Genomic DNA, 21,034 nt, shown 5'->3' with positions numbered 1-21,034 from the left:
CTCTTCAGACACCCCAGAAGAGGGCATCAGACCCCATTATAGATGGCTGTGAGCTACCATGTGGTTGCTGGGAATTGAACTCAGGACCTCTGGAAGAGTAGTCAGTTCTCTTAACCGCTGAGCCATCTCTCCAGCTCCCCATGTTATTTTTAATTATAATCTCTGAAGTCTTGTATTTTTGTTTTACTTGTTCTTTAAATTTACTTCACTTTGACTAACCTATAAAATTGTTCCTCTAAAATATAGACCTACAATTAGAATTGTCTTTTGTTTCTGAGATGATTTTGTTTTTTTTTTTTTTTCAAGACTGTTCTTGAAATCAGATCCGCCTTGCCTTTGCTTTCCAAGTGCTGAGACTAAAGGAGTGTGCCACTGTACCCAGTTTAGAATTGTCTTTCCATGGAATATCTAGTGGCACATTTTCCATATGCTTTTATCACAAGGAGCCTCTCCTCAGAGGGTTGAAAGCTGGCACTTGGGAAGAAGTGTAGTGTACAGTTTCACTTAGCAATGAGTAGTGGCCTTCCAGAGGGTCACAGTGTGTCTTAAAATGTCTCATGGTGTCTGCTAAGGAAAGCTGTTTATAAACAGTAATGTAATGACTGCAGCTTAACTCTGGCCTTTGGCACCTTTGGTGGTCTTGTGTGAGGTAGTCTGGTCTTGTGTGAGGTAGTCTGGTCTTGAGGCTTTGAGCTTGTATGTTCCTAACTTTTTTTTTTTTAATATTTATTTATTTATTTATTTTTTGAATATGAGTACACTGAAGCTGTACAGATGGTTGTGAGCCACCATGTGGTTGCTGGGATTTGAACTCAGGACCTTAGGAAGAGCAGTCAGTGCTCTTACCCGCTGAGCCATCTCACCAGCCCTGTTCTAACTTCTAATATAGTTGAATACATTCTGATCTGTTTTGGTCATCAGTGGGCATCAATCCTGTTCAGACCTTTTCTCAACTTTTTCTTAATTTGGCTTTTCCTTTTTTATGTCTCTACCCTTTCTCCACCTTTTTTATGATAGGGTCTTCTTAGCTCGGGCTGACTTGAAAATTTCTGCCTTAGCTCTCCAAATGCTGCAAATACAGACAAGTCTTGCCACTGTGTCCAGTTTTATAGGATGAAATCCAGGGCTTAGTTATACTCAGACCACCTGTGTCTGAACCCCTTCCTTCTGATTGTGTGCGTCTCATATAGCCCACGCTATATATAGGTGACCCTATAGCTTCAGTCTCCCAAGAGCTGGTGTTATGGCGTGTGCCACTGTGTCTGACTCCAAAGCTTTATTTGCTTTTTGTTAATTTACTCAGCATAACCTTTATTGAAGTTTTGTTCCATCAGTGCTGTGTTTGTCCCTATGGGAACTCTGTTGTTTTGTGTATCTTGATTGCCTTCTTTGTACTAATGCCTCATTTCCTTAGGAAGCTGTGTACTAAGTCTTGTTATCTGCCAGGATAAGGACCCATAAAACGATGAATATTTTAGCTGTTCTTGATGTTTTGTTCTTCAAATAAGTTTTAGAATTAGATTGTCAGGGTCCCAGCATAGTTATTCTCATTCAGTTGCTTTCCCTCTCCCCCTCCATCTCCCTCACAGGGGTTTGGGGATGAGAAAGGGATGGGGTAGGGAGATTTGATTAGAGTTACATTAAATGTAAAAGTAAATTGTAGAAAGAATGCCTCCTGTTATTGAGGTCATTCATGAATATGGCATGCAATTTTAGGCTTTTAATATGCCTTTCAATCTTTTTTTAAGATTTATATATGTGTGTATATATAATATTTTAATATATATATGTACACATGTGTACACACACACATATATACACACAGTGTTCTGGTTGCAGGTATGCCTGCAGACCAGAAGAGGGCACCAAATCTCAGTTTAGATGGTTATAAGCTACTATGCGGTTGCTGGGAATTCAGGACCTCTGGGAGAGTAGCCAGCGCTCTTAACCTCTGACCAATCTCTTCAGCCCCCTCAAATAGCTTTCTTTAAAAAAAAACCAAAACTTTTTAATGATTTGTTTATCTATTTATGTGCATTGGTGTTTTGTTGCATGTATATCTGTGTGAAGGTATTGGATTCCCTGGAACTGGAATTATAGAAAGTTGTGAGCTGACTACACTTTCATGTTGATTTTTTTTTCAGGGTTCCTTGGTTATTTATGTCTTAAAACATAAGTTATTTTTAAAATTTATTTTTGCTCGGTAAGTTCTTTCTTTTTGATCCATGGTGGATCCAAAACTCAGGAAAACCTCCTGGGGTGTTAGGATTACCAAAGAGCACGATGTGCCTTGTTTCTATGTAGTATTTTAACCACAAGTTCATTGGAATTTTTCCTGTGGACAATTTTCAAGGTCTGAGGAGATGATGTGTTTTTCCCAGAAGGAATGTATTTGCTTCCATCAAAGCTTTACGTTGAGGCTGTCAATTAATTCTCAGGATAGCTTCTGTTGACATTGGTAATAATGGAATTATTAAGTGAACAATGGCTTTATGGTTTTAGGTTTTGTTTTGGTTTTTGGTTTTTGGTTTTTGGTTTTTTGGTTTTTCGAGACAGGGTATCTCTGTATAGTTCTGGCTGTCCTGGAGCTCACTCTGTAGACCAGGCTGGCCTCGAACTCAGAAATCCACCTGCCTCTGCCTCCCAGAGTGCTGGGCTTACAGGCGTGCGCCACCACGCCCAGCTCTATTTTTTCTTTTTAAAACATTCTTTTTAATACTTAAGTTTACTTGGTATGTGTGTACTTGGAGGTCAGACTTGTGTGAGCCCTTTTCCACATGTGTCCTGTAGGTTAGACTCGTATCTGGCTAGATGGTACTTTTTCCTGCTGAGACATCACCAGCCCAGTTGTAGAATTTTGGGAGTGCTTTCCGTCTCTACTTGACTTTCCCTTGTGTGAAGGAGATTTAGGTTTTGCTTACTTTGGTCTTGCCAGTTGTAGACATTTCAAGTTTGAAATTCATTTGAAGTTGTGTCTTGTTAACCCATCTGCATTGTCTTCCTCTGAATGTGTCCTTTGTGGGTGGTGGTCTGCATTGCTTTCAAAAACAAAATACTGCTGGGCAGTGGTGGCACATGCCTTTAGTCCTAGCACTTGGGAGGCAGAGGAGGTGGAACTCAGGATGTCCTGAGTTTGAGGACAGCCAGGGCTACATAGAGAAACCCTGTCTCCAAAAACCAAAAAACAAAACAAAATAAAACCAAAAAACTAGGATATCAGGTTTGACCTTTGCTACAAAAGTGAATGTAGATTGAGTACTTGGCTGGCCTTGCAGCCTTCATTTACTCTTGTTTTTGTGGTTTTTGTTTCGTTTTTTCTGAGACAGGGTTTCTCCGTGTAGCCCTGGCTGTCCTGGAACTCACTCTGTAGACCAGGCTGGCCTGGAACTCAGAGAGATCTACCTGCCTCTCTCTGATTCCTGAGTGCTGGGATTAAAAGTGTGTATCACCACCTTCCAGCTTAGTTTTTACATTTTTGTTAATATTTAACAATTACCTTGGCCTCGTGTAGGGCCTGCTGTTATTTGAACAGCTTCTGACTTTGTCTTTAAAAATGTGCTTTTTTAAAAATTTAAAACATTTTTTTAATTTGCCAATGTTTGCTGGCTTTGAATTAGTTGATAACTTAGAAGTGTATAGGAATATTGCAGTGAATACAGTTAACATGATACAGATCTAACAATTTTATTTTTCTATTTAATATAAAGCTTTCTTAATCTTGCTAATTTGAATACATATGTACACTGTGTGCTGATCAAATCAGTATTTGTCCTTTTTCATTTATTTCCTAGTAAAGGCAGATGGACATATGTCATGTTGTTTGACTCCCTTCTCCACTCCCCTGTTGAATACAAATGTAGGTCAGCATGGGACAGGCACACTTGGATTGCGTTGTCTCGTGCAGTGCTGTTCACAGTAGACAGGTTAGGGACAGCTTACAAGTTGCCTGTCAGCAGATGAATGTTATGTTGATATGAGGAGACACCATGACCAAGTCAGCTCTTAGAAGAGAAAGCATTTAATTGGGGGGTTGCTTCTAGTTTTAGAGGTTCAGTTCATTATCATCATGGCTGGGACCTGCTGCTTTTGAAATTTGAAAGGCCACCCCCCCCAGCAACACACCTCCAAAGGGTTCATCAACTCCAACATGGACGTGCCTCCTCAGCCTTCCCGGTGTGTGAACTTCGCCTAGGCATGCTCATAAATGAGCCTCTGGAGTCATGCTCATCATGGAGGCAACCGTCATGTAGATAAAAGAAACCGTGTATTTACACAGTGGATTTTATTAAACTAAAAAGAAGCATGAAATTATATTGTTTGCTGGAAAATAGTTCTACTTGAAAATTCTAGTAAGTGAAATATACCAAACTCAGAGACAAATAACACATTTACTTTGATTTGTGTGTCCAGTGTGGTATAGACATACATAGCCATTTTTATATATGTGACATAAAATTTTCTTGGAAGCCTTTTTAAGTTTGTGGAAGTCTTGTGTGGTCTTAGAGATTGTGTTATAGGCTCGGTTTCTGTTTCATGCAGTTTTTTGTGGTGTGCCAGAATTGGCTCTGCTTGTTTTTTTATCATATGGGTCTCACTCAGTAAACCAGGCTGGCCTTGGATGTTGAACAGTTCTTTTGCCTCTACCTCCCAAATACTGGTATTAAGGTGTGTGCTGCCCTAACAGGTTTGCTTAGTGATTTTGTATTCTTGTTTTACAGATTGAGAAACTTGTCAGTTCTTTGAGTTTTCTAGTTAGATATAAGGATAACTAGCTTTTCTTTCTGTTCTTAGATGTAGCAAATAATTTCCACCACCCCCTCCTGCTCCACCACTGCCACCAATACAGTCTTATTATTTATAGCTCTATTAGTCCTGGAGCTCATTGTATATTGTGTAGACCACGTAGGCACTGAACTCAAATATTCTGCTTCTGCCTTCTGAGTACTGGGATGAAAGGTGTGCTTTAATGTTGACAGAGATCATTTTCTTAATCAGCACCTGCAGGTATTACTTCACATAGTAGAGGTGTTAAAATGGATGTGGTTAAGGTTACCACCAAACATATAACTTCAGATAGAATCTTTAGCCTATATTCTTGTTAATCTTTGTTCTGTCAGCATTGTTCTTGGTATTTGTGCTTATAACTAGGATAGGTACTCACAAGATTTTTGTGGGAATAAAGGAATAAGACCTCAATCTTCTATGATTGAAATATGAAAGGCACTAGTTTGCTTTTTATGAAGAGACTGGATTTAATTTTTATGGGTAGTTCCATGAACAGGAAAGATGCTTGGAAGGAAGCAAACCATTCTCTGTAGGTTTTCACTACTAGAGAGGTAAGTGTGTGAGTTTATGGACAGTGACTGCCCAGTAAGATAGTCCACATGCTTTGTTGTCATGCTTGGGTCACTACTGCTGAGCTAACCTTTCATTTCCTGTTAGATAACCGAGGAGATGATGGATGAAGCGAATGAGAAAAAGGGGGCAGCCATTGAAGCCCTGAGTGACGGTGAGTGGGGGTCCCTGTTCTGGGTCTCATCATACGTGCTGTCCCCACTGCAGTCCCTGTCAGGTCTGTGCTGGATCTCATCGTACATGCTGTCCCCCCTGTTAGCAGTGCAGCATCAAGGATTGAGTTTGTTATCTTACCACACTGAAGATACTAGTGCCATAGTACAGCCACCACCTTCCTCAGGGCAGAGAGGCTAAAATCATTCAGCATCAGTGATGTGGCCTTAGCATGGACAAGTCTGACTTGCCTCTTCCTGCATCTGTCATGGCCTTTCTCTGCTTGGAAGCACCCTTAAAAAGATGAAAGATGTTTTTAAGAAAAGAAGTATCCTGGTAAGCCCTAATAACTTTTGACATAGTGATACCTTTGATGAGTGGTGTTTGTAGGCCAAACACTTGTTAGAATGGGAATGGGGTCCCTGTGTCTTCGGGCTGCAGAAAGTCGATTAGCACGTAAAAAAGGTCTCACACCAAGTCTAGTTGGCCTAAGATTGATCCCCCGTGGTGGAAGAAGAAAACCAACTTCTAAAGGTTGTCCCCTGACCCTTGTCTGTTCCTGGCCTGCTCCCTCCTGTCCTTGCCAAAAATTTAATTAAATATTTTTATGTTTGAGTATTGTGTCTGCATATATACTGCATATGTACCATGTGTGTGCCTGGTGCATGTAGAAGCCAGAAGAGAGGGTGTCTGATTGCCTGGAATTGGAGTTACAGGTGATATGAGCTGCTGTGTGGGTGCTGAGAATGAAACTTGGTGGTGGTGGTTGTTGTTTTTTAAAGCAACAAGCGCTTATAACCACTGAGCCAACCATCAAGTCCCTAATGTGTCATATGCCGATGCATATTTGCCTTGATTGAGAAGATGACTAAAGTTTTATTTGAGGATGTGTTTTGCAGTGTTGTTCCGTATTGGCTACTTGACTTTCGGTTGGTGTGGGTGTAGTGGGGGTGGAAATCCGTAGTCTGTATGTAGTGAAGCTGCCTTAGAACTTCCACTCTGGAACCAAGGCTCTGTGGACTTGAACTCAGGGTCTTCCCCTGCAGGCCCTGCAGTGCTCTGTTTTTAGGCTTTGGCACCTCTCCTAGCTCATTGTACCTTTTATGTGTGCCTGCTTATTCTTTGTATTCTATGGTTGCCTTCATTCTTTGAAGGTTTGATTGCTTTTATTTATTAAGATATCCTTTTTATTTGATTTTTTTTTTGAGACAGGGTCTTACTATGGTCTAGATGTACTGGAACTCACTATGTAGACCGTGCTGTCCTAGAACTTACAGAGATCCACCTTCCTCTGCCTCCTAAGTGCTGGTATTAAAGTCATGTACTACCTTCATGCCCAAGAACTCTGGTTACTACTGTTTTCTTTATATAACATTTGAATATTTATCATGATGTTCCTACTACCTATTGTGGCAGACTCTCTGACTATCTCTATTTTAGATTTTGTTTTTGTCTTTTAGATATAATTTAGGCAAACCTCCAATTGTGATCCTGTTGCCCCTCAGTGTCTTCGTTACTGGGATTGTAATGTTGTATATGGTGTGTCCCGCCATACACAGTTCTGTTGCCGTCTTGTTCCCTCCACATGCGTAGTCACCCACATGTGTACTCACCCACTCGCTGTAGTGGGGTGGAGGTCAGTCTTCTGCTGCTTAAGGGGACGACTGTGTGATTGAGCCCAAGCTTTTTACACGAACGCCTAGGCCAGCTTGTGTAGCAGGTTCTCTCTTTCCCATGTTACACTGCTTTTACCATCTTGCCAGGTCGCCCTGGATACCTTTTTTTTTCTTTTTCTTTTTCTTTTTCTTTTTCTTTTTCTTCTCCTTTTTCTTCTCCTTTTTCTTCTTTTTCTTTTCTTTTCTTTTCTTTTTTTGTTTTTTTGAGACAGGGTTTCTCTGGGTACTCTCATTGTCCTGGAACTCGCTCTGTAGACTAGACCAGGCTGGCCTTAAACTTCAGAGATCCACCTGCCCCTGCCTGTTAAGTGCTAGGGATAACACCGTGTGCCTCCACTCCCAGCTATGTTGTAGATTTTAAAAAGATTTACTTTTAAGTGTGTGAGTGTTTTTGCCTGCATGCATCCATGATCTTTTGATGTTAGAACAGAACATCAGATCCCCTGGAACTGAAGTTACACATTGTTGTAAGATACCTTGTGGGTGCTGGAAACCAAACCTGGGTCTTCTGCAAGAGTAATCAGCTTCCTAGCCATCGTTGCAGCTCTGTTTCCACTTTTTGCTTGGTAGCAGGGTCCACACCACACGCACAGTGCATGTTAGAGGTCCGTGGACAGCTTTCACAAGTTCACTCTCTGTCCAGGTTTCATGGGACTAGTTGTGTATGTAGCCTAGGCTTGCTTCTGATTTTCAATTCTGTTTTCTGCTGCTTGAGTGCTAGGGTTTACAGATGTGCATCATCTTGCTTTGTCTTTTTTTCTTCTAAATACTTTTTAAAATTTTTATGTGTATGGGTGTTTTGCTAACGTGTACTAGTTGTATGCCTAGTACCATGGAGGTGAGAAGGTGTCAGATCTCCTGGAACTTGGGCTATAGATGGTTAGTCATAAGCCAATATATGGGTGCTGGAAATTGGACCTGGGACCTGGGAATAACAATTAGTGCTCTTAACCATTGAGGTATCTCTCTAGCCCCTTATTTTAAAAATGTTAAGTGCTGGCTACTAAACATGCTTAGTGGAAAGTACGGTTATTGAGCCATGTCTCCAATCTCTATACTACTCTGTTGTTTTTTTTTTAAAGTAGACTGAGAAATGATGTATAATTTTAGATAAGAAGTCAAAATATTTTGTTAGCATCTTTGTCTTTTGAACATTTTCTTAGTAAGTTTAATTTCACTTCAGGTGAGCTCCAGAAAGCCATTGACTTGTTCACAGACGCCATCAAGCTAAATCCTCGCTTGGCTATTCTGTATGCCAAGAGAGCCAGGTAAGAACACTGAGGTACAAAAGGACCTTTTGTAGACTTCTTAAAGTCATTTGTTAAAGTAATTTTGATTTTGTAGAAATCTCAAAGGTTTTATTGTTTGGAATGAAGTTTTTCTTAATAATATCTTTGCTTTTTTAGTGTCTTTGTCAAATTACAGAAGCCAAATGCTGCCATCCGAGACTGTGACAGAGCTATTGAAATAAACCCTGATTCAGCTCAGCCATACAAATGGCGAGGGAAAGCACACAGGTAAATAAGCAAATACTGCTTAGAGAGCTGAGTTTGACTGGTAGAACTCATGAGCTAAAAAAGGTAGGTGTGGTCAGATAGTGGTGGCACACACCTTTAATCCCAGCAGCACTAGACAGGCAGAGGCAGGTACATCTCTGTGAGTTTGAGACCAGCCTGGAGTCTAGAGAGCCCAACCCCTAACCCCCAACCCTCCATAGCTGTGTGTCGGGCTATGGAGGCTGGAGACAGGTCAGTGGGTCTCCAGGATTCCCTGCTGGCAGCCTAGTATACATGGTGAATTATAGGGTAGCATTCAGAACCAGAAGTTGACTGAACCTGAGGAATAGTTCTTCAGACTGTATACATACATTCACACAGGCACAAAGTAGTCAAGTTTAAGCAATTTTCAAGACTTATTTTAAATCTGTTTTAATATGCTTTGTTCAAATTTTGCCTAAATGCTTTTGTTTTAAAGTAATGTGTTCAGTATGAAGAATTAAAAGGAATGAGAAAAGATTTCACTCCTTCCACGTAAAATCATTCAACATCATCAAGTCACATAGACACATACAAGGTGACCTGGTTTCCTTTACTGACAAGAACACGAGAAGAGCTGTTGAGTACCCTAGCCTGAAACTTCATTACTGGGACGTTTAAAAAAATCTGGATAAAGAGTCAATTTCGCCCAGTCTAATAATCATTTATAGTGTTGGAACTTACTGTTTCATGTTTGTTGTAGAGAAATCCAGTGACTGAATTAGATTGAGAAGTTGGTGTAGGTAAAGTTTGAGTAGAAATAAGAATGGGTGGGTGTTCTTGACAAAACTGTATATATGGTGACTCACAGTAGTAATTTTTATGAAGGCATGGGAAAGAGAAGGCGAAAGGTTCAAATCAGCCGGGCGTGGTGGCACGCCTGTAATCCCAGCACTCAGGAGGCAGAGGCAGGCGGATCTCTGAGTTCGAGGCCAGCCTGGTCTACAGAATGAGTTTCAGGACAGCCAGGGCTATACAGAGAAACCCTGTCTCGAAAAACCAAAAAAAAAGGTTCAAATCAAATGTGTTGTTGTGTGGTATAGGGAATACTAACACACTGCTGTTGCTTTGAAGTCAGTCACTAGTCCTCAAAATGGCATTTTACTTTCTGGTTACAGATTTCAAGTATGCTATTTTTCTAAAAAACCATAGTTCATTTTGTGGACACTAAAATTTGTGTGGTTGGGTATACTTACTGCTTCTGTTACTGTCTTTACTGTCACATCAGTGAACATAAGAAACAGTGCCTTTATAAATTCATAATTTGAATGAACAAATATAAGTTGAGTTTATGCCGAGATTTTCAATTAAAAAAAAAAAGTTTGGCTGGGCGGTGGTGGTGCATGCCTGTAATCCCAGCACTCTGGGAGGCAGAGGCAGGTGGATTTCTGAGTTCGAGGCCAGCGTGCTCTACAGAGTGAGTTCCAGGACAGCCCTGTCTTGAAAAAACCAAATCCAAAAAAAACAAAAAAAAGAAAAAAAGAAAAAGAAGTTTGCTTTTTAAATCTGTATCCATATTTAATTTTGTATATAAGTGATAGTGTTTCAGTTAGCACAGCATATTCTCCAAGTAAACTGTGAAGGTTTTCTTGACTGTTAGGATTGTCCTTAAGAATATATCCCATTTAGAATTTGGGGCTAAAACAAAATATTAGAAATATAATTTCAATTTTTGTGTATGTTGTGAATGTGTGATAGTCTCATTTTTCTTTATATTTAGGTTTAGGGATTGTGTTACCATTTTTATTACACTTAACCTTGGGTGGATTCTATGTCATGGTGTAAGTGTTCTCCACCCCATTTTCTTTTGTTTTGGGAGGGGTTGGGGGGGGAGGGCTTCCAAGACAGGGTTTCTCTGTGTAGCTCCAGCTGTACTGGAACTCACTTTGTAGACCAGGGTGGCTTCCAACTCACCTTTGCCTTCCTCTGCCTCTGAGTGCTGGAATTAACTGCTTATACTGCCATCCCCACCCCCACCCCCACCCTAGTCTGTTAGTTCTGAGTATTAGATTCTGTTATGTTTTGTTTTCTCAGTAAAGCAGGCCCATGTTGCATGGCTTTAGTCCTTTAGTCCTAGGCATGCATTTCCTTTAGTCCTACATAGAAAATATCATGAAGTATTCTTTACCTTCAGTACTCTCAATTAAGAATAGTGGTTGAGCAGGCTTAGGAGTTACCATTGTGAGAATTTCAGTTTCTTCAAGTTTTTAGAAAGTTAGGCATTACTGTAGCATAGTTCTTTTTTTTTTTTCTTCTTCTTCTTCTTTTTGAGTTAGGGTTTCTCTGTGTAGCTCCAGCTGTCCTGGAATTTGCTCTGTAGACCAGGGTAGCCTCTAAGATCTGCCTGCCTCTGCCTTTCAAGTGCTGGGATCAAAGGTATGAACCACCACTGCCTCACTCTTACAGAGTTCTTGAATTGGTTGATAAAAACTTACAGTTAATAATTAGCTGAAAACTTACCTGATGCTATACATTGTGTGAACATTTACGTCTATTTCAGACTCCTGGGTCACTGGGAAGAAGCAGCTCACGATCTTGCCCTTGCCTGTAAACTGGATTATGACGAGGACGCCAGCGCAATGCTGAAAGAAGTCCAGCCGCGGGTATACTGCTCACCTCCTAAGACTCTGGCCTTGCTGAGCCAGCCCTCCCCAGCACCACCTTGTCCCCCATTTAAGTCTAGGCCGACTATGGCACTTGGTATGTGTGTGGAACGTCTGCCTTCCTGTGACACACATCTTTGGTGATAGTCTTTCTGCTGAACTGATCTGACTTGTGAATCTATATGTAGTAAATAGAGGCCAGGAAGCAAGAATTGTACTAAAACTTGTCATGTATTTATCCTTGAGCTTTGTTTTCTGTTTGAGATTAGACGATTTCACTTGAGCTGCGTGTCCTAGACTCTTCTCCGTCCACGGTGTCTAATGTATTTGACATTGCTCTTGAAGCCTGGGTTTATGTTAGGTCGGGTTTTTTGTTTTTTGTTTTTTGTTTTTTGTTTTTTTTGAGACAGGGTTTCTCTGTGTAGCCCTGGCTGTCCTGGAACTCACTCTGTAGACCAGGCTGTCCTGGAACTCAGAAATCCGCCTGATGTTAGGTCGTTTTTAATGAGTTCATTAATTTATGCTTACATGTAATGATGGTTTTCATTTACATGCACATAATATATTTTATTCATTCTTACTTTCCATTACCTTTTTTTTTTTTTTTTTTTTTTTTTTGACCCATTGAGTTTTACTAGAGTTTCCTTTAGGGAGTGTGGATGAGGATATTTTCAGGATCCTTAAAATGGATGGGCGCCTTACTAGTGGCCACACAACTAAAGAGAATGCCTCTTCCTCTATTGTAACTGGACCTTCATTTGAGACTGCCAGCTACCAGATAATGACATGGAGACTTACTTTGAATGCCCAGGCTTTACATAGCCAGGCTTGTTCTCAGCTAGCTCGTAACTTATTAATCCATTTATTTTATTCTAAATTCTGCCACCTGGCTTGTTAGTTACCTCTTCTCTTTAGTACCTGCCTGTTTCTGCCTTCATCAATCCTCCCACTCTTTTGTCCCAGAGTTCCTTCTGGAAGTTCCACCGTTGACTTCCTGCCTTTACTGTAGTCCCTCAGCTTTTTATTTTACCAATCAGAAGGTGAGAGAGGAAGCGTTTATAAAACAGAGAGAGATAATGCTTGGCAGTACCAAAGTCTGGTCTGTAATCAGATCTGCTGATTCAGAAATCACATTTGTATAATACAGAGACAGTCTTTATACAGTGTGTAAACCCACCACTCCACTGTCAGTGGTCAGTTGCTTATAGCTCCACAGAGTAGAGTAGGACCACCTTAGTGTTTATATGTCTGGTAAGATGAATCTGTCATTTCTTAAAACTATATATTAAATAAGTCATCTTTTGTGTGTGTGTTTGTTTGAGGCAGGGTTTCTCTGTGTAGCCCTGGCTGTCCTGGAACTCACTGTGTAGACCAGGATGTCCTGGAACTCAAGACTTCCCAGCCTCTGCTTGAGTGCTGGGACTAAAGGCGTGGCACCACCATGAAGGCCGTGAAGTAACTCTTAATTTGCTTTATCAAACACCTCGGGTAAACTAACTTCCTATGCTTTTTTTTTTCAGGCTCAAAAAATTGCTGAACATCGGAGAAAGTATGAACGAAAACGTGAAGAGCGAGAGATCAAGGAACGGATGGAAAGGGTGAAGAAGGCACGAGAGGAGCACGAGAGAGCCCAGAGGGTACGCTCCTCGCACTTGGCTTTTAGGGCGGTTTCTTTGCCTAATGACTGCAGGGAATCTTTACTTTTATTCTGTTCTTTTTGTTTTTCATCTTAAGTGAGCTTATATTGTACTAATTTACATGTTTGTTCATTTAAAATTTGCAAATTTGGGCCAAGAGTATAACTTATAGAGCACTTCTCCAGCAGTGAAACTCCTCTCCCATCCAAACTGAATTTTCTGGCCAGGCTTATTAAAACTTGATAGTATTATTTTGTGTATTAGTTCCTCCCTGTAGGATTCTTCTTTCTAACAGCAAATTCATGACTATTAAGTGGTGGCGCACGCCTGTAATCCCAGCACTCTGGGAAGCAGAGGTAGGTGGATTTCTGAGTTCGAGGCCAGCCTGGTCTACAGAGTGAGTTCCGGGACAGCCAGGGCTATACAGAGAAACCCTGTCTCAAAAAAAACCAAAAAAAAAAAAAAAAAAAAAAAAAACAGAAAAAAAGTCTAGCTGTGCACTGTGGATTCATCTGTAATCCCTGCATTCAGGAGGCTGAAGTAGGAGGACTTTCACCGTAAAGTAAAAAGTTAAAAAAACAAAACTCCAATTGTGTATGTATCTAGATATCTATATATTTTAAGATTTAATTATTTTATGTATATGAGTACACTGTAACTGTCTTCAGACACACCAGAAGAGGGCATCAGATCTCATTGCAGATGGTTGTGAGCTGCCACGTGGTTGCTGGGAATTGAACTCAGGACCTCTGGAAGAGCAGTCCGTGTTCTTAGATCTGAGCCATCTCTCTAGCCTGTATATTTGTGTTGTATGATAAAACTTTTTCTGGGGAGATACTGTACACATTTACTCACCCCATATTAACAGTATACAAAACTCATCTTGGCAAACCGTGAGTTTTGTCAGGGTTATTTACAGGAATATGGGTGAGGGATTATTTATAGGAGCAGAAATGACCCAGGCAGATGTATCCCCAAAGCCCACTGCACATGGATCACATGCAGCTCATGAAACTGGGATCCTGGAGCTCGCTCACTACAGTACACTGTCTGCTGGCAGCTCCACAGGTTAGAGCAACCTTTCCAAGTGACCTCTTCCGGGCAGTTTAGCTGATTTCTGCTGCTTCTAGGCAGCACCACTGGTCTCAGAGTCTTTGCAGCTTGGCTCTTGAGGAGGGGACCAAGCTAACCTGCTCAGTTTCAGGGACTTCTTAAAACAATTTTTAGTTGTTTACCTTCTTGAGAGCATTTTCCTGCAGGTTGGACTGTTTCAATTTTGGAGGAAGCTATTACACAATTGGTTTTATCCATTGGAACCTTTTTGTTTCCAACCTTTGTTGAAAGAAAGGACATACAGCTATATAATTTACATTAATAAGTCATACTTTGGGTGTTATTTAATAAGCTTCATAATATATATTATATAGATTTGCCTTATTACTAGTTATAAAATGTGCATGTATGCTTTCTTTGGTTTCCTCCCTTTTGTTTTCTGAGATTGGACTGGGGCCTCACATACTATGTAAGTGCTGTTTACTGGGACACAGTCCATTTCCGTGATTGTTTCTAATGCTATGAAAGAAAGTTCTAATTGGCCTTCCTTTCCCGCCCCCCCCAAGACAGGGTTTCTCTGTGTAGCTCTGGCTGTCCTGGAACTCATTCTGTAGACCAGGCTGGCCTCAAACTCAGAAATCCGCCTGCCTCTGCCTCCCAGAGTGCTGGGATTATAGGCGTGTGCCACCACCGCCCTCCTGGCCTTTATTTTTAAAACCAGCTCAGGAAGCCTTCTTCTGTACTATCTTACATTTCTGGGAGAATGTAGAGGAGTTGAACATATGAAATAATTTAAGTATGCCCTTTCATTTTGAAGTTTTGAAACAGTTGAGAATTTTAGCTTGTATAAGTAGAAGCAATGAATACTGCAAATTTTATTTGTGCTTTAACTATCCAGAGAGATAGAACTGCTAGAAATCACTAGTGATCTCATGTGAAGGTTGGAAATGGATTTTGATGAGAAGTGGCCTCATGTTGAACCTTGTCACTCTGTCCTCTCTGACTTCTTGGTCCCCTTGCACCGGTTGGGAATGCGCGGAGCTTTTTGTTGCTGCTGCTCCGGTTTGTCTTCTTCTGTTAAATTACTTGTTTTCATTTTGTTTTCAAGGAAGAAGAAGCCAGAAGACAATCTGGATCTCAGTATGGCTCTTTTCCAGGTATTTCTTTTTTCTAAGGAAAATCTGTCAGGGGGATAAATAATTAAGATATATAACGATATGTTTGAGAACTGGGGTGTGTGTGTATAATTGGGGGTGGGGGGGAGAGTTCTTAGAACTCCAAAGAATAAAGTTCAATCTCATTAACATTTTTTTGTTACCGAAAAACAGCTTTATTTCTCTCCTGTAAATAGTTTGAGTTATAACTAAGAAAAATTAATAGTCGTTGAGGACTGAGCATTATAATTCAAGTAACTTATTATAATGTGACCTGTTTCTAAATTGCCAAAGTAAGATTATATCCCAATACATGTGATAATGTTTATATTCATGAAGTTACTGGCTAAAAGCATTAGGGCTGGAAAGATGGCTCAGTGGTTAAGAGCATGGGCTGCTCTTCCAGAGGACCAGGGTTCAGTTCCCAGCACCCACGTAGTAGCTCACAGCTAGCTGTAACTCTAGTTCCAGGGGAAGCCATTGTCATCTTGTGGCTTCCACAGGCATTAGGAATGGATATGATATGTAGACATACATGCAGGCAAAATATTGCTACTCATTAAAAGCAAAAATACTAAAATAGTCAGATTATTACTGTGCATAAAAATATTTTGAGGCCAGGTGGTGGCGGCACACGCCTGTAATCCTGGCACTTGGAAGGCAGAGGCAGGCTGATTTCTGAGTTGGAGGCCAGCCTGGAGCTCCAGGACAGCTAGGGACTACACAGAGAAACCCTGTGTCAAAAAGAAAAAGAAAAAAAAAGAAAAAATATTTTGAGTCCAGTATGAGTGGAGAACTGGAGTTAAGAGTTAATAGGCAGTTCTGAGCCTTGCAAATTGGATAATGGGAACTGAATTCTGGTTCCCAGACAAAGTTAAGCTTTTTGAAGCTTAACCCTTAGCCTTCTTTCTAGGCCATCTTTTCCTTCTGGAAAATGTTTTATAATGAGAAATTATTAGCAAAGCAAAGTTTTTGAGAGTTCACAAATACCTGGTGTTAAGCAAGGTGAGGATGCAGAGACACTGAGAAAATAAGTTTTGCTGCCTGAAAGAGGCACTGTGAAGCTTCTAGAAATACACTTCTAAAAGAGAGGTTTGGGATTTTTTTTTTAATTTTTTTTTTAAATTTTGTTTTTTTAATTAAAAGATTTATTTTTTTTTTAGTTTTTTTAAATTTTGTTTTAATAGCTGTCTTCTACTTTGTGGTAGTTTTTCTTAAGAATTTGGGCACCTGTTAGTGTATATGTGCTATTGGGTAGAACCATTTAGATAAAAGCTAGAAAATGTTTTGAGTTCATCAGCTTTAAGAAGAGAGAAAAATTCGAGCTTACAGCTTAGCTAGCTTAAATATAAATCTGTTTGTCAGTTTCCTTGTCCCTGAGGCAGCTTCACTAATGTGAACTGATACTAGATAGAGCTCTTCTCTTTGCAGTTTGTTACCTAATTTAGTGGTCCTTGCTCATTCACTCAGATAGCAAGCCTGGCCCTGATACCCACAACTGCAGTTCCAAGGGGTCTGATGCCCTCCTCTGGTGTCCATGTGCAGGCATGCATACCCACACACTCATTTACATACAGCATGCACAAAATAGTGTGGGTTTATAATCTAATAGTGCGCTTAGAAGAATGAATGAAGTAATTTTTTTTCTAGAGAATCACTCTAGAAAGAATCTCTAGGAATACTTACTAGATGTGCAAATTCTGCTAAATGTAGTGATAAGTGCCTTTAATCCTACCTTAGAGATTAAGAGGACTGCCGTGAATTTCAGGCTAGTCTGGACTACATAGGTGAGATTTCAGCTAAACACAACAAACACCCCAAGTTTTTTGTTTGTTTGTTTGTTTGTTTTTGTTTTAAATAATTGTATATTATTCGTTTTAGAGATTTTGATTGTTTAGAATGGTACTCAAATACATAGATTCATCAGGCCGGGTAAAGCACACCAGTCACACCTGTCAGTCTCAGACTGTCATGGCTAGTTTTATGGCAACCTGACAATAAGCTAGAGTCATCTGAAAGGAGCCTCAACTGAGAAAACACCTCCATAAAGATTGTGATATAGAGCATTTTTAAATTAGTGACTGATGGGGAAGGCCCAGTCCATTGTGGTTGGATGCCATCCCTGGGCTGGTGGTCCTGGGTCTTGTAAGAAAGCAAGCTGATTAAGCCATGAGGAGCACCCTTCCATGGCCTGTATATCAGCCTCTGCCTCCAAGTTCTGCCTCGAGGTCCTGTTCAGCAATGTAAGCCAAATATGCTGTCTCTTCCCTCTCCAGCTTGCTTTTGGTCCTGGAGTTTCATCACAGCAATAGAAACCCCGACTAGGACACAGACTTCAGGAAATAGAGGCAGGAAGCTCAGGGTTCCTAAGCCAGTTCTAAGCCAACTGTGGCTCTGTAAGGCTACTGGAACAGCCTGAAAAGAAAGAAATCAATACATTTGACATCCCTAATTTAGGTAAGGCTTGAGGAATAACTGTTCCAGATACATGCCACACTTTTTTAAAAAAAAAAAAAAACCACAAACCTAGGTTGATAGAAATCAACTTTAAATTGAAACAGACTAATAAGAATGAGAAACCCAAAGGTGATTCCAGCATGATGATGAGTACCTATAATTCTAGCATTGCGGATGCAGAGGCCAGAAATGAAGATTCCCAGGCCAGCCTGGGCTGTGTATAGCATTGCAAGTTCCAGGACAGCCACCCTGAATCAAACACCTCATCCCTCTCTCCTCCCTAAAAGGAAAATACCAGTGATAGACACATCTGGCATTAATGTTTGGGAGGACCAGCATGTGTTGATTCATTATTTATTTATTGTTTCTTTTTTGAGACAGTTTCTCTGTGTGGCTGTCCTGGAACTCATTCTGTAGACCAGACTGGCCTTGAACACACAGATACCATCCTGCCATTGTTTACTGAATGCTGGGATTAAAGGGGTGTGCTGTCACACCTAGTGATTCTTTATTTTTGGGGCATGATTAATTTGTTGAGCAGTTCTAAGTAACGAAAAAAAAATCCAGTATGTAGTGAAATCTGATTTTACAGCTTTGACTTTTAAGGAAGAATTAGAAGTTACAGTTCCACAGCTGCTGTGCTCAGGAATGCCTACAGACTGCCTGGTGGTGTCCTTATTGTTTATATGTGCACTTGACTATTGGAGAGGGCTAATAGAAACTTGTTGGTGTCCATAATCATTTTGTTTATTCTTATAGGTGGTTTTCCTGGGGGAATGCCTGGTAATTTTCCTGGAGGGATGCCTGGAATGGGAGGGGCTATGCCAGGAATGGCAGGAATGCCTGGACTCAACGAAATCCTCAGTGATCCAGAGGTTCTCGCAGCCATGCAGGTAAGATTTGGAAGGAACTCCATCCACGCCTTTCTTTTCTTTTTTCTTTTCTAAATTCTTTGTTTACATTTCAAATGCTTTCCCCTTTCCCGGTTTCCCCCTCCCCATATGTCCCATAAGCCTTCTTCTCTCCACCTATTCTCCAATCACCCCCCTCCCTTTTCTCTGTCCTGGTACTCCCCTACCATGCTGGATCAAGCCTTTCCAGGATCAGGGCCCTCTCCTTACTTCTTCATGGGAGTCATTTGATATGCTAATTGTGTCTTGGGTATTCAGGGCTTCTGGACTAATTAATATCCACTTATCAGTGAATGCATTCCATGTGTATTCTTTTGTGATTGGGTTACCTCACTTAGGATATTTTCCAGTTTCAACCATTTGCATAAAAATTTCATGAATTCATTGTTTTTAATTGCTGAGTAGTGTTCCATTGTGTAAATATACCACATTTTCTGTATCCATTCCTCCATTGAGGGACATCTAGGTTGTTTCCAGCTTCTGGCTATTATAAATAAGGCTACAATGAACATAGTGGAGCATGTGTCCTTATTGCATGCAGGGGAATCCTCTGGGTATATGCCCAGGAGTGGTATAGCAGGGTCCTCCGGAAGTGTCATGCCCAGTTTTCTGAGGAATCACCAGACTGATTTCCAGAGTGGTTGTACTGTCTTACAATCCCACCAGCAGTGGAGCAGTGTTCCACGCCTTTTCTACTTTGGTGTAAGGGCAGCACACTTTGCTATTTTTTCCTCTTAGCTAATTTCAGTTAACTAATTTTGCGGTGTGACATTTTCTTTCTGACTTGAGATTTAGTTTTTTAAAGATTTGTTTAGTTTATGTGTATGAACATTTATATGCATATATAAAGTTCATACACATGTGTGTGTGATATATGTGTGTGTGTGTGCATGTCATGCAAGCAGTGAGTTCCCTTGTTCCCTTGGAGATAAGAAGGTATCAGACTTCCTGAAACTGGAGTTGGATCCTTTTGTGTTCGCTGGGAACCCAAGCCAGCTTCTTCTCAGGGACAACCACCTCTCTGGCTCCTATCTTACTGTAGTACATGTGCATGGGCTTGCATTTACATGTATGAAATATGTGCAGGTGCCCATTTGTGCTCCCAGATGCCCTGGACTTTAGAATTTCATTTTAGGAAATAGTAGTTTGTACTTCTTTGTATCCATGTTATATGTGCTTTCTTTTTTATTATCTTTAGTTCATGTTACAGAATTAAGCTTGATGAATTGGGGTGCTTCAAAGATAACCCAACCCTACCCTGGTAAATCAAATTTTGGCTGAAGCACTTTACAGTGATTTGTCATTCGAGTATTTAGTATTCTAAATCCTAAAGTTCATCCACTGGCCACTTTTTAAAAATAAGGTATAAAACCCAGATGAAGCTAAAAATTCAAACCTCTCTTCTTTTCTTCTTTAGGACCCAGAAGTCATGGTTGCTTTCCAGGATGTGGCCCAGAACCCAGCAAATATGTCAAAATATCAGAGCAACCCAAAGGTTATGAGTCTCATCAGTAAATTGTCAGCCAAGTTTGGAGGTCAATCATAATCTCAGAGCCCTTGCTGAGTGAAGAACAGCTTAGCTCACTTACTGGGGGTTGCAATCATACAAACCAGTGTACCTCTGACCTCACCCGGAGAGCTGGGCGCTTCGAAGATAATCCCTACCCTCTGCATCGAATGCGGCTGGCTGAGGCGTTTTACAGTGGTTTGCTGTTAGAGTGTTCATCCAGATAATGTTTGCCTACTAGGAATTATAAACTTAAACATTTTTCAACCTTAAACATATTTTGTAAAAATTTAGGGGATGTCAGTTCCTACATTTTTCTTTACTAATCTTTTTGGGTTTTTCCTTTTGAATTACTGGGCAAGGAAGGTGAATGTAGATGATTTACTGCTTTCATTAATGAAATAAAGATTTGTTAGTGGGAAGCAAATAAAACACATTTAAGTTGATTGAGTTGGACATATGGTTACTAAAGCATCTTGATTTCTTTTGTTTTGTAACGTTTGATTTCAAAATGATCTATTTCAGTAAGTCTCTTGGGACCACCAGTATTTGTATCTGACCTTGGCAGGACTGAAGTGCTGGGCAGAGCAGCAGCAGTCCTAGGTTTTGTTTGACCCGTGTAGGCTGCATTTAAATCTTTAAAACTGTTTTGGTGTCAATTTTTTTTTTTAAAGTGTTACCGGGGAATTAGATTACATAGCTCTGCTCTTGTCCTTTGTTTCAAATAAATGTTCCATAGCATTCCCACATAGAGAAAAAAAGTGCTTTCTGTTTTTGTCAAAAATGATCTTTTCTATTAGAAAATCCCCTGTCTGCTTGTCATCCTCTGAATCTTCTTGAGCTAAAAGTAGTTTTTTCAGTAGCATCATCACTTTTGTCATTCACAGCAAAATTGTGGAAGCAAACTCACTGGTAGTTCATATATAGTATATATGGTAATTGTAGGGTCATACCTCTAATAGCTGGTATCTGACTTGGCTGTGGGGTTGCTTG

The 21,034-nt window shown here is 40.4% G+C and overlaps 1 protein-coding gene across 1 annotated transcript in view; it reads left to right on the top strand.

The window, feature by feature from the left end:
- Positions 1-20,714, top strand: part of St13 (ST13 Hsp70 interacting protein) — a 30,553-nt gene extending 9,839 nt beyond the window's left edge. The window contains exons 5-12 of the mRNA XM_052161261.1: positions 5,443-5,509; positions 8,368-8,452; positions 8,591-8,701; positions 11,220-11,322; positions 12,843-12,959; positions 15,121-15,169; positions 18,383-18,516; positions 19,952-20,714. Of these exons, the coding sequence (XP_052017221.1) occupies positions 5,443-5,509; positions 8,368-8,452; positions 8,591-8,701; positions 11,220-11,322; positions 12,843-12,959; positions 15,121-15,169; positions 18,383-18,516; positions 19,952-20,080 (795 nt within the window). The 3' untranslated portion in view covers positions 20,081-20,714. The remainder of the gene's footprint in view (positions 1-5,442; positions 5,510-8,367; positions 8,453-8,590; positions 8,702-11,219; positions 11,323-12,842; positions 12,960-15,120; positions 15,170-18,382; positions 18,517-19,951) is intronic.
- Positions 20,715-21,034: the final 320 nt, after the last annotated feature.

This window comes from Apodemus sylvaticus, chromosome 17, assembly GCF_947179515.1.
Source record: "Apodemus sylvaticus chromosome 17, mApoSyl1.1, whole genome shotgun sequence".
NCBI classification, from domain to species: Eukaryota; Metazoa; Chordata; class Mammalia; order Rodentia; family Muridae; genus Apodemus; species Apodemus sylvaticus.
The sequence above is the reverse complement of the archived record's forward strand: the minus strand, read 5'-3'. Positions and strand labels throughout refer to the sequence as shown.